Source organism: Scomber scombrus, chromosome 17, assembly GCF_963691925.1.
Source record: "Scomber scombrus chromosome 17, fScoSco1.1, whole genome shotgun sequence".
Classification (NCBI taxonomy): Eukaryota; Metazoa; Chordata; class Actinopteri; order Scombriformes; family Scombridae; genus Scomber; species Scomber scombrus.
This window is the reverse complement of record NC_084986.1, coordinates 4,584,057-4,596,865: the sequence shown is the minus strand read 5'-3', so window position 1 is coordinate 4,596,865 and position 12,809 is coordinate 4,584,057. Positions and strand designations below refer to the sequence as shown.

The 12,809-nt window shown below is 39.4% G+C and overlaps 1 protein-coding gene across 1 annotated transcript in view; it reads left to right on the top strand.

The window, feature by feature from the left end:
• Nucleotides 1-12,809, top strand: part of cfap61 (cilia and flagella associated protein 61) — a 38,185-nt gene that overhangs the window by 11,795 nt on the left and 13,581 nt on the right. Inside the window, exons 15-18 of the mRNA XM_062437555.1 lie at nucleotides 5,616-5,743; nucleotides 10,273-10,365; nucleotides 11,089-11,257; nucleotides 12,463-12,637. Coding sequence (XP_062293539.1) covers nucleotides 5,616-5,743; nucleotides 10,273-10,365; nucleotides 11,089-11,257; nucleotides 12,463-12,637 — 565 coding nt within the window. The remainder of the gene's footprint in view (nucleotides 1-5,615; nucleotides 5,744-10,272; nucleotides 10,366-11,088; nucleotides 11,258-12,462; nucleotides 12,638-12,809) is intronic.

Here is a 12,809-nt window from a genome sequence, read left to right as displayed (position 1 = left end):
ATGTAGAGGAGCTGCTGAAGGCTGCTGAGAGAGAGAGAGAGAGAGAGAGAGAGAGAGAGAGAGAGAGAGAGAGAGAGAGAGAGAGAGAGAGAGAGAAAGACAGAGAGAAGCAGTGTGTTAGTTTCACCACTAGACGGTGCTGTTTCAAAGGGGAAAAGCTTAGTTTGACACTCAAAGGTATGGAGAGCAAACTCCAGCACAAACAGTATGATGGAATGAACATGTTGGGATTTTACCACGCACATTTTGTCGTAATAACAATAACAACAATAATAATAATAATAAACTTTATTTATAGAGCACCTTTCATACAGGGGGTGTAGCTCCAACAACTTTACAGTGAAAAATAAAAATGCAATACAATAAAACAACAGAAAATTAAATTAGACATTTTTGCGAAAATAAGTTAAAACAATATTCATTCAAAGCCAGATTGAATAAATACATTTTCAGCTGTCTTTTACCAGTCCAGCCCACATCTCTTATAGCTTTAGGCAGAGTATTCCATAATTTTGCAGCATAGTTAAAGAAAGCTGCACTCTGACTCCTCTGAGCAGCTTTTTTAAAACTTAACATTATACTTTTTGGTTTGGTTTTAATCTGTCATAAACAACCTACAAATCCAAATATTCACAAAACACCAACAACAAAAGACACTTATTCAATCCAACATGGGTTTTTGTCATTCAGAAACAAAACAATATAACATTAAATTAAACTATAAAAAGTATAAATAGCAGATAGCTTCTGTTTGAGACATTAAAAAAATAATGAAAACTTAAGAGGCGGGTAAAACAGTGAAAGCGACAGATGAACGATGATAATGCTCGGGACTGTTTCTGCTTCTATTGTTTTACTATGAGTAATGTGTTGTGCTCTGGACTTAAATGCTGGCCTGGTTGATCTTAATGAGGCAGTGATTTATTCTAATGTCATGCACTTCAAATATTTGCTGCACGTCCAACAGCAGCTCTTTAGACCCGAGGCGTCACCGTGTAAACGCACATGTTCATTTCACTCCATCAAACCCAGTCTAAACCCCTACACCCACCCCCCCCGACCCCCCACCCCCCTCGCTACAGCTACACAACAGTCATGATTTCCAGGCTACCGTGCAGATAAGAGCTTCGCCTCTGAGCTTTGTCTCCTCGCCTCCCGATGTCGGCCTTCCGGATGATGAATCAAATTTAAAGCACCTGTTCCCCCCCCTCTGTCAATACAGGATCATATTACACAGAGTCGAGGCCATTGTGTTCAGGAAAGGTGAGGCATCTCCAGCGTGATAAGAGCCGCTGCACCTGCTCCGCTGCACATGCAGATGAGACAGCAGCTTTGTCCATCTCATTACCTCATCTGGTTAATTCCTGCAGTATTCAGAGGGATGCATGCAGGCATTTCACTGGCCTACATGCAATAAAACAAACAGGTGTTTTTACAAATAATGTAATGCACATTTTTAATAAATGTCACAAACAGCAGCTTAAAAAGACAAGTGCTGTTTTTATTAGAGGATTTTAATGGATGAACTGTACAGAAAACAATTCAGACGCTTTATTTTGCATGTCCTTTATATTTATATTTATTTTCTGAGGTATTTAAAAGTTCATTTTCAGGATATTTGACAGAAAGGATGGTGCAATTTTGTGCAGATTTCAAGAAATAACAAAAAAAGTTTGAAGTTGGTTTAGTTGGTCATTATATTTGGATTCATACATAATTGTTATTTGTAAAAAAAAAAAAAAAAATCTAAATAAATGAGACTCCTCATAATTATTTAACAGACAGAAATACTTTTTGTGTGTCAAATGCTGTATTAGCATATTAGGTTTTTTCAGTAAGTTCCTAAAAGTAGCTGCTGTGTAACTTTTCACTCTTAAGACATTTCTTTAGGAGGGATATGTATTTGGTAATAGACAGGAAAGGTGCTCATTATAGAGGTTTAAAGAAACAACCTGTGATACTAATATGTAGTTAGACACACCAAGCTATGTATGAACCTAATTGAAATGAGTGGTCACCACCAATATAACACCTGTTTTGAGTTATTTGTCATAATTTGTACCAAATTGTGTCACTTACTCTGTAAAATATCCCAAAAATGACTGTTACATACCTGCAATTACTCAAAGAATTATTAAGGGAGCTGTAAAATAATAATTTCTGAAATAATACCCCAAACTAAACGCTGCTTCTCCATGTTTAGTTGTGATCCTGAGAGTAGAAAGCAGACCTGTGAGAGGTGTGGATGGTTCATAACTTAGCAGAAGATAAGAGATGTCATTTTTGCCCTAAACCTTCTTCTTCTTTGGTGACAGACAGGAAGTTATGGTAAACATCTGGTCTTAATGAGGTCTCTTGCAGCAGTGTTCTGACTGATCCGCAGCCGTCTGATCAGACCTGTAAAGACTGTTACAGTAGTCGAGTCTGGTGAAGATAAACACATGAACAAGTTTATCCAAATCCTGCTGAGACACAAGTCCTTTAATTGTCTTAATGTGGCTGATGAAATTCAGATTTCTGTCTTAATTTGTGGTTTTTAATATAACTGATGAAAACTGAGCGCTGACTTTTAATTATCCTTCCTTGGCTCCAAAAACAATTACATCAGTTTTATCTTTTTTTTAACTGAAGAAAATTCTGGCACATCCAATCATTGATTTGTTGAATTCACGTACTCAGTGCCTGTATTGCTCCCCTGGTGATATGGTGATGGTGAATTTGTGTGTCTTAATAATTTTGGTTACATATTTTGTTGTTTTGGAACAGAAGAAGCCCCAGAATGGAGCTTTGGGGAACTCCGCAGGTCATTTTTGTCCGCTCAGATGTGTAATTATCTATAAACATAAAGTAGTCGCTGTCTTATAAGCAGGATTCAAACCAGTATAGTACTGTGGCAGAAAGTCCCACACAATGTTTTAGTCATTTGTGCCACTGTCTGTGTTTAAGTGGATGTAACTGAAGACTTTAACCTTAACCTTTCTCAGTGCGGGAGAATGAGTAGATGTAATTATAAGAGATCATGATTATAACATAAGATGATTTAACCTTTTTTGTGGAAAAACCATCAGACACATTTTTTTATTATTCAAAGTAGAGTATTTTAAATGCATCTTATAACATGTCTGGGGGGGATATTTAAATTTGTAATTAGCGAATGTGTACTGAGGTTGTTAGTAAAGACACTATGGGTGTATGAGGACTTTTTGTTTCATCGCTAGAACGAAAACCGTACGTAAGATGATTAATGTGTCTGATGCCCACAGCCATGCATTCATTATATAACAAGGACAGGCTCCTTTTATTTTCCTGCCATTGTCAAACCCTGAGCCGGAGCATCTCTCAGTATGTGACAGATGTCGGGCACGCACATCCTCATGGAAATTATTTGAATATTACACAAAGGTTAATTAATTCTACCCTCGGGTTTCCCCTCTCTCTTTGCTTGATGCTGTTTTCATCCAACAAGGTGCATTGTGGGGCAAATCTGCCTAATTATGGATGATGAAGGAGCCATTAGCTGCCTCAGATCTGAGGGAGTGGACCAGAGACGGTAGGCGGCGGAGGAATTGAGAGAATTAGAGTGCTGTGTTCGGTTAATTCCTTTGGGACTCTTTTGTAATTATTGTGGAAAACTGTTCCTTAACTGTCAGGTCACAGGTTTGATCCCCGCAGCGGCCTCTGTGTTTCCACCTCATTGTTAAGTTCTGAATTTATGAATACAGAACAAGCAACTAACTATAGGGCTGCAACTAATGATCATTTTCACTGCCAATTAAACCGACAATTAGTTTCTGGAATCGTTCCATTAAAGTTAGAAAATAGTGAAAAATCCTTCCCCAGAATCTAAGGAGAAGTCTTTAAATGTCTCACTTTGTCCGACCAACAGTCCAAAACACAAAGTCACAAAGTCATCCTGTACATAAAGTTAGAAAACAGAGAAAAGCATCAAATCCTCACATTTAAAAAGCTGGAGCTAGATGCTTTTTAACAGCTATTATTAAAATCCTTCAGTTTAATTGATTAATTCATTGTAAAATATAAAACATTGGAGATGCTGGAACCAGAGAAGGATTGGGTGACTTAAACCATGAATTACTTATCACATTTACTTACATACTTTGTTTTTTTTCAACTAATAATTGACCAATCGTCTCACACACATTTGACTAAAATACAAACAGAAGTATTTAGCTTTGTTTAAAAAGTGACTATTTAGTTTTTGTTCTTTATGTAACTGTTAATCCTATTAATTATGAGATTAGTCGATGTGTTTGTTTATGTGGTTATAGTCTGTATGTATAACTGGATGTGTGGTGGACCCCGAGAAGTATAGCCATGACTTATATTGGTGAGAATGGGATCTAAAGAAAGAAAGAAAGAAAGAAAGAAAGAAAGAAAGAAAGAAAGAAAGGTAAACAGTTGGATGACTTCAAAAGTGAACACAACCAGCACAGTGTGATGTGTCTGCAGATGACAGCTTAAAATGTACCAATTCCATGTAATTTTCATTGGATAAACATTAAGGACCCAATGCTGGACTGTCATTTTTTCTTGATTTATTACGAGGAACCACACATTTAATGACGTATCATCACCTTCATCAACCACAGTGTGATAAGACCTGGTCTGGTTTTCCAGTTAAATAAAACTATAGTAAAATAGTAGTTAAGGAGGTTTTAATCATACACTTCTCTCCTGTTATCTCTCTAGACTCCATTGATTACAATCAGTGGAGCTCAACTATTCAAGTAGATGATGCCAAAATTATGAGCCAGTGAGGTGGGAAGCAAACTGGGGATAACTTAGTGAGCTTTACTTCTGAAAAATGCAGTCAATAAAGCACCTTAAACTGCATCAGACTGTGTTTGTGATTCTGATATATTCATGAAAAAAGGGGTTTGAAACAACAACATACAGAAAACCCCAAAAAGGAAGATTTTAGATCTTCACTTGATTTACCAGGCAAGTTTGAAGGCTAATCAGAAGCAGAGCTGTGTGCACACATGGAAATAATATCATAATAATTCAACTTCTTTCATTTCTACTGAAGAAAACAACATTTTTGGGGTTATAAAACAATCTCTGGTGGTATGTAAATGTCACATTTAATATGGAACAATATCTCCACAAAACCTCTAACGATCAGCTAAATATCTGTTTTGAAAGTCATATCTATTCTCTCAATTTAGGTGTTTTTTTGGAATTTGCATACAACCTATAAAAAGACAGTTGTTGGTATTAAATAAGTTTCACTAATTATAGATTTTGAGAGTGTTAGATGTGGTACAAACTATGTTAAAGACTGTTTTTGCTGAAAGCTTTGACTGTCTCTTCAGCAGGCAGATAAAGTGCCTTAATGAAAGCTGGTTCCTGCTTCACCCTGTGAAATTTAAAACGGGGAATTGGACACGTCATTATGTAATGCTTTTAGTGCTTTGATAATTAAGGGTACATGCATTTGATGGATAATTTAATTTTCCAAAAATGGCACCAGGCATTTTTGGGATTGATTAATACCCTTCGGTTTGTTTTTGTCCTAATAAAACCAACCAGTGTATCTGACAGACTGTGTTTTTTTCTCTCTCTCTCTCTCTCTCTCTCTCTCTCGCTCTAAGGCACCGTTTGCTCTCAGCCTCATCAGCAGAAAGTTAACCATGGAGCCAAAGGTCACCGTTAATGCCAGGATTGTGGTGGTGGGGGCGTCAGACACAGGTTTATCTTTCCTTGAGGTGCTCTGTTTCTGGTGAGTCCGCCTCACGGTGACCTCCTTTTTCTCCTACATGTGCAGTAGATTGTGTATGTATTGACGTTTTCTAGTTGCAGCAGCAGCGACCAAAAATTGTTTTTCTCTGTAACCACGGACAGATTAATCCGTTAAGGGGCCCTGGGGCAAAAAATTTGTTTTGGGGGCCCCACTATTAACCCTCCTCCCCCCTTATACACACACACACACCTCTCACCATCTGTGCATTGTGTATGTACCGTGTTGTTTCCAAGTTCCCGAGGACAGCACACACAGCAGATTATACAATCAGTACTCCGCTAGAATAATACTTACTGGGTCCAGGTTTTCTTTGTCAGTGAGATAATAATATGATTAAAAGGTAAGTCTGGTGATATTCTCTATTTATCTATGACTAATAAACTCAACCAACAATGAATATACAGTGTCTCAAATTCAAATTCAAAGGCCTTCATTGTCACTAACACTAAGAAGTATTGTGTGTGTATTAAAACCTGACATATCTTATTTCTCGGTGCCGTAGACTTCGGTTATTGTCCAACAAAACTATTAAAAAGGCATCAGTGAGCCACAGCGCTGCAGTGGGTGGCATGTCCCTTCATTACCATGATTACACACATTGTAGTTTATTTTGACTCACCCCCACACACATCTTCCAGCTGCCAGAAATACACACTACAGCATCAAATTAGGGATTCATCCGCCACTGAAAATAGTCCCCATCAAATGCACTATTTCCTAAAAACTAAAAGCTGTTTTAGGAATTTACTGAGCCTTTTATTTTAAAATGAAACTATATACTTGAATAGAATAATGGCTTTAGTGGGAAAAAACAAGTTTGAGTCTGAGAGCCACAGACACAGAAAGCAAGTCAGAAAGTATGCAGAACTGTATGTACCTAATGTTGATTTAAAGAAGTACTTTGACCATAGGAAATAACAGAATTAGGAATCATTCTATCCTGCGGTACAACCAAAATAGGGCCAAACACCAAACCAAAGTCAAATATTACGTCCAACTAAAACTTGTACAGGCAGAGGAGATGCTGTTTAAAACTGTCAGTCAGCTTTCTGCATGTCTAATTCAAAAGGATAATCACTTTTATCTCAAAAATCCAAAAAGACTAGTTTCACACTTCATGTTGTTAAAGCACAAATGAATCTTCCCTTAAAGTGCACAGGCACAATGCAGGAGGTGCAACTGACAGCTGAGTGTTGTTATAATGAAAAGTATTCACATGATCATATTTATCACCGACGTGTCTGAATATAAATACCCTGAATCTCCCCAGAAACCCAGAACCGAAGGAGAGCAGCCTCACACTGAAGCTTCTCTTTCATTTCTTTATCGCCTTTTATTCCTGGAATCCAATCTCTGGAAATGTCACTTGACTCCAGGTCGGACGTTTTACATGTTTGCCTTCGTTCTCGCTTTGTGAGATTAACTGCTCCGGCAAATAATAAGAAGAGCGGGGGCTGCCGATTCAGAACCAGGTGATAGCTGCCAGGCAACCGGGGTCGGTGTTTTGTGCGAATGAAAGCTCACAGCTCTGGCGAGGCTGGCACGGCGGCAGTGCCGGGGCGGGCACACGCAGCTGTCTGACGCCTGGCATTCAGCAGGGCCAGCGCTGGCCCCCTTTAATTAGCCACTCCACTGTTTCCCCCTGTCAGGGATCTGCTGCAGCGATCTGTGTTTGCTGTCACTAATGAGTTGACTAATGAGGCAGTTAGTGTCCGCTGAACTAATGGTGAGGCGGCGACGCATTGAGAGGGTGAATGATGGGTCAGTTTCGGCCTGCTGGGGCCCCCCTTATCAGCCCTGCCCAAACGTCCAACCCCCTCCCTTGCCTCCTCCACCCCTGCACAGCTTTCCATGTGCTCATTGAATCCAGCCCAGCAGCACCAGCACCACCACCACCACCAGCCCCCCTCCTCTCCAACTCCATTACTGGCTGGGACGGGGTCAGACAGATAAAGAGCTCTGCGGCGGCTCGGCCCTCTGCTCGCCGCGGTCAGGCTGCAGGGTCACCGTGGCCGTCTGTCACCGGCTGATAACGCAGCAAATCCAGAGCCACTGATTCAGCCGCATCCAGACACCAATAATGGGCCTTAATGCCTCAGTGCTGCGGCATAAATCCACCTTCTGGCACAGATTAACAAGGAAAGTTTGACTGCAGTCATTGTCTGATGGCTGCTGTGATTATTATTGTTATTTGCATGTTCACATCAGAGTCAAGGATCAGACCATTGATGACACAAAGCTTAGATATGACAACTGGTGATTTTTTATTGTAAACACGTGTTTAATCTATAAATCAGCAGATGTTGTTGGATTAAAAGCATCAACATTTTCCATGTCATATATATCCATTGTCATATATCTGTTCCCTCTCAGAGTAGAGTGAGTCAGTCCATTAGCTAATTAACAGAACATGTATCAATAACAATTATCTTTTCTATTGTTCAAGCAAAAAAGTCAATGGTTCCAGCTTCTCAAACACAAGGATTTGCTTTCTTTCTTGTTTTATATTAATAACTTAACATCTTTTGGTTTTGGAACAAATTAATAAATCTTAAGATGTCATCATGTTGGCTCAGGGAAATTAACATTTTGTGTGTTGAAGTCTGTGTTTGGTTAATCTGAAGAATTTTACACAGTAAATCATCACATTGATGCAAAAAATCCTGTCAATGCAGTTTTACTATAAAGCAATCCATATAATTGATTTGCAAGATTGAGAACAGTGCTGTACATGTTACAGTCAGATACCTGCAGCACAAATGGTAAATATACACATATCCCCATAATGCATAGGCCTGTTGGTGTGTAATATAACACAACAGTCCTCATACAGTATATTAGTAGTCAGTCTACCAACATTTGGGTGTCTGGTGTTGCAGATCTGTGCTGGTGGGCGTTAATTTAGCAGGAAGCTCAGATAAGAACAGAGCAGGAGGTGATCAGAGGCTTCAGTGTGATAAGGTTGGCCGCTGTGCGAGGTACACACTCCGCTATTCACCGAACGTAGGAGCTGGAGCTGCTGTTATCAGCAGTGTTATGTCCTGTAGGCCGCCACAAAAGAGATCATTTGCATCACAAGAGACGGTTTATAACGTGGACAGTAAATCCACAAGAGGTAGGAGGGCTGTTCAGGATTGTTCATGCTGAAATGCTTCAGTAGGCCGGAGAAGTACCTACTGAGAAGATTTCATCCATGGATTCATCATCTGAGATTTGCATATGTTCAATGTTTTTTTTAGGATTTTATCATTTACAGCAGGAAGACAAGCTTCTAATATCAGCAGTTTAGATTTACTGAAGCACATTTTCAAGCTAAAATGTGAATTTACCAGTTCAAACCTCTGCTTTGTACTTTATTCTGTTCTCGTCAGCTTCAACAGCACAGCTCTGTTTATTTTAGTTTATATTACATTGAACTTTAAAATAGAGTCACATCTACAAAACTCAAGGATGACACAATAAACTTAACAGTGTTGAGTCCAGGTGACAAAATATGGAACAAATTAGGATTTTTGTGCTTTTTCTGTTATTGATATACTGCTACAATGTTGGATATCTATGCTAAACAAAGGTCAAAGGTCCAAAACTTGCACCCTGGTGGTCGAGTCGTTAGAGCACATGCCACATAATTTCCTTTTCCTTTTTCTTCTTTGCTGATGAGCTGACATCTTACCTTACCTGTTATGCTTTTTGCTCAGCCCCTGAAAATGTAGTTTATTACCAAAAGAACAATAATCAAAGTTAATATCTGAAAAAAACAAAAACATATGGAGTCATTATTTATGAAAAGTTTAACAGTCAAAAACAGCGAATCTGATTCCTTGGGTCAGTGTTGATGTGTACTGACCTGACTGGACTGGTGCATGGAAATATGTGTCATTTCACCTCTTTCCACCTGAGCCCTGTTCAAACTTTGGTAGAAAATTGTGTGTTTATGTAGAACCCGATAGAGGCTGATTGTGAAAATAGTTTTAACCTTTTCACCCAGACTACCATCTAACGAACATCATACTTTAAATAACTAACAAAAGGTTGACCAGAAAATAACCTGCCAAGGTTTTCAACGCTGGTTGAACTCATGAATCCTTGATCCAAATAAAATAATTTCTTTTTTGAGGCTACAAAGAGAAAACGTGCTGTGTTTAAACCAATCCTTGATCTTATTCAACTCCTATTCTTTATGTTTTACACTAGAAGAAGCTGATACTTTTACTGCAAGTGTCGAACACTCTCTCAGAGGTATCAGCATGTTCATGTACGGTTCAGAGCTTCTTCGTGCACAAAGCAGAGTTAAGAGTGTTATTTCGTATTCTTTATTTTCTTCTTAACACGTGTAACATCAGTCAAGCTTCTTCTAAATACTGTGACACGTAGAACATAGTTGTTGAACGCAGTAATTAAAGTTGTCCTTTCTCCAGAGAAAACATTCCTCTCACACTGTGCCCCGCATTTATTCACCGGATCCTGTGGTAAAGCACTCGTGTGTCTGTTGTTTGTTCTCTCGGCAGCCCTCACCTCAGGTTCAACAAGCTGACCCTCATCTCAACTCACGGTTACCCCGGCGACTACAACCACGAGGACGTCGGATTTCTGTCCACAAGGTGAGTGGATGTAACAGCGTCACATGAAGACGGAATAAAATGTTGTGGCATTATAAATTGAGTAACTTAATTAGATGTGTCTCGGCATGTTTTTTTCTAATTTACACCCGAGGCTGACGGTAATATGATTAGTTTTTCACGTACTGTATGGAGTAAGATGCAGAGTGAGGGGGTCAACGAGATCCCTCTGGGGACAACGCATGTTTGAACAAAATGTAATTGTAATTCATCCAATAGTGCTGCACAGACTGACAGGCATTGCCATCCTTAAAAAAACCTTTTACTGCAACTAAAATCTGGTGAAACTCAACACTGCTGTGACTCTAATGGACAGGGGCTACAAATTATTTAAAAAAATAAGTAAATGAAACACATAGTCTTTGGAAAAAGTAGTGAAATCATACTATATATTACTATAGTGTGTTAGCATGTACCCTCCTTAGCCATTGAAAGTCTCCCAAGGGGCAACTTTAAAGAGCCGGCCAATCAGAACACACTGTGGGGTGGAGGGGGGGCTAAAAAGGCCTGTTTCCAACTGAATTAAGAGGCTGCATGTAGTGCCAGTAAGTAAGTAATAAGATGCATAAGTATTTTCTTAACTGTAAATCATGCAGTTATTCCTGCAGAGCCCCATATTAAAAAATAGACCTTAAAATTGGCTGAATACGCCCCCATTTAAGCTTATTGCAATTTGCTAAGTGTCTTCTTCTCTGTTTTCTGCAGTCATGCGTACAGCAGCAGAGACTTTGCCCGGCTCCCTCTGCACTCCTGCATCAGTGTGGTCACCGGGAAGATGGTGGGCATCAACAGGAAGTCCAAACTTGTTCTGGTGTCCGGCGGTGTGAAGGTGCCCTACGATCACCTCATCCTCTGCACGGGCCTGCAGTACCAGGTGAAACACGCATTCACATTTACATAAGCATGTTGTACATTTAGAAAAAACAAAAGAATTCATGTAAGGCCATACTCATAAATCAATCAGTTATATTTATTTTTAAGAAACTTCAACAATAAATGTAAATCTAATGTCTGAAATAGTCAGTCAGTAGGTCAGTGGATAAATAAATGAATAAAAGTTAAAGTGGTGCAAAGAGGAGAACCAGAGATGAAGTGACAGAGGGAAGGAGCGGGGGATGGCTGATCCTAAATATATTCTGGATGGATTAATACAGTCTCCGCCTATCTGAACCTGAAGAGAGACAAACACAGCAACCAGAGGGCTGAAAGACATAACTGAAAGATAACTGATAACGGATAACTGAAAGACAAAGCATCTTGCAGTTGTTGGTGGTATTGAACTTTAAGCTACTTCTACATAAGCTCAAACAATATTATTGTCATTTGAAGATCAGTTCATACCACTGATATAATGATTATATAATAGCATAATAATGCAAAGGAGGAGCGGGGGTTGGGATTGGAGAATGGGCGCTACTCTTACACAGACTGCCATTATGGCTGGGGAAGAGTTATTTACCTTTAATTCTTCTGCAGTCTCCACTCAGGACGTCCGCAGGGAGGAATGGAGGACATGAATAGCCTCTTAGCTCTTAAATGATCACGGTCATGTCCATGTATCATAGGATAAGTCAATAAATAGACAACATGACACATTCACACATCCACTCACCAACACCATTGACCTACTGACTTCTTAAAATGAAAAAATAATACTTGATTTATGAGTATGTAGTAGTATAAAATGATCTTCAAATGACAATAATATTGTTTATCGCTGTTATTTCTGAGACAATATATCGTCCAACAAAAGTAGTTATCCTGACAGGACTATTTGTTGGTACTTCCATATTGGCCTAAACCTCAAGCCGTGGTAGTTGCTGCTTAATTTAGGCTGATGACTGAAGCTTTGTTTTGAAATAAAAATCATGTATGTCAATTAAAAATCTATATATCAGCATTGATTATACATATATGTTAATCCGTGCTTTCACAGTTCCACTCATGTCGATTTTTTGGCTCATTGTCTAAATCCTGAACTGCTTTGACTGTTTCTGTTCTGTTTGATGACACTTATGTATGAAATGTGCAGTTTAAATCAAATTGGATGTAATTACAATTAATCATGTGATGCTGTAGGTGCCCTGTCCCACTGGGGTGGATCTGAGCCAGTCCGTCACTAACAGCCAGCTTCAGTCTCCGTCCGCTCACAGATACACTGGGCCTGTACCCTCGAACCTCTTCACCCTCAACGACCTCCACGACTGCTTGGCTGCTCGCCGCTGGCTGCTCGCCAACTTTGTGGAGCTGGAGGGTAAGTGAACCCCTCCCTCCTCTCCCCTCACACACACACATAGAGCACCTAAAATTAATCTGTAGTAGTATGTCATTACTCAGCCAGTCAGTGCTGAAGTGCCCCGGTATAATTAGCAGCTAATTAGCTGCAGAGAAATCTTTCATCTCTGTGAATCAGGTCGGCCTCTTGC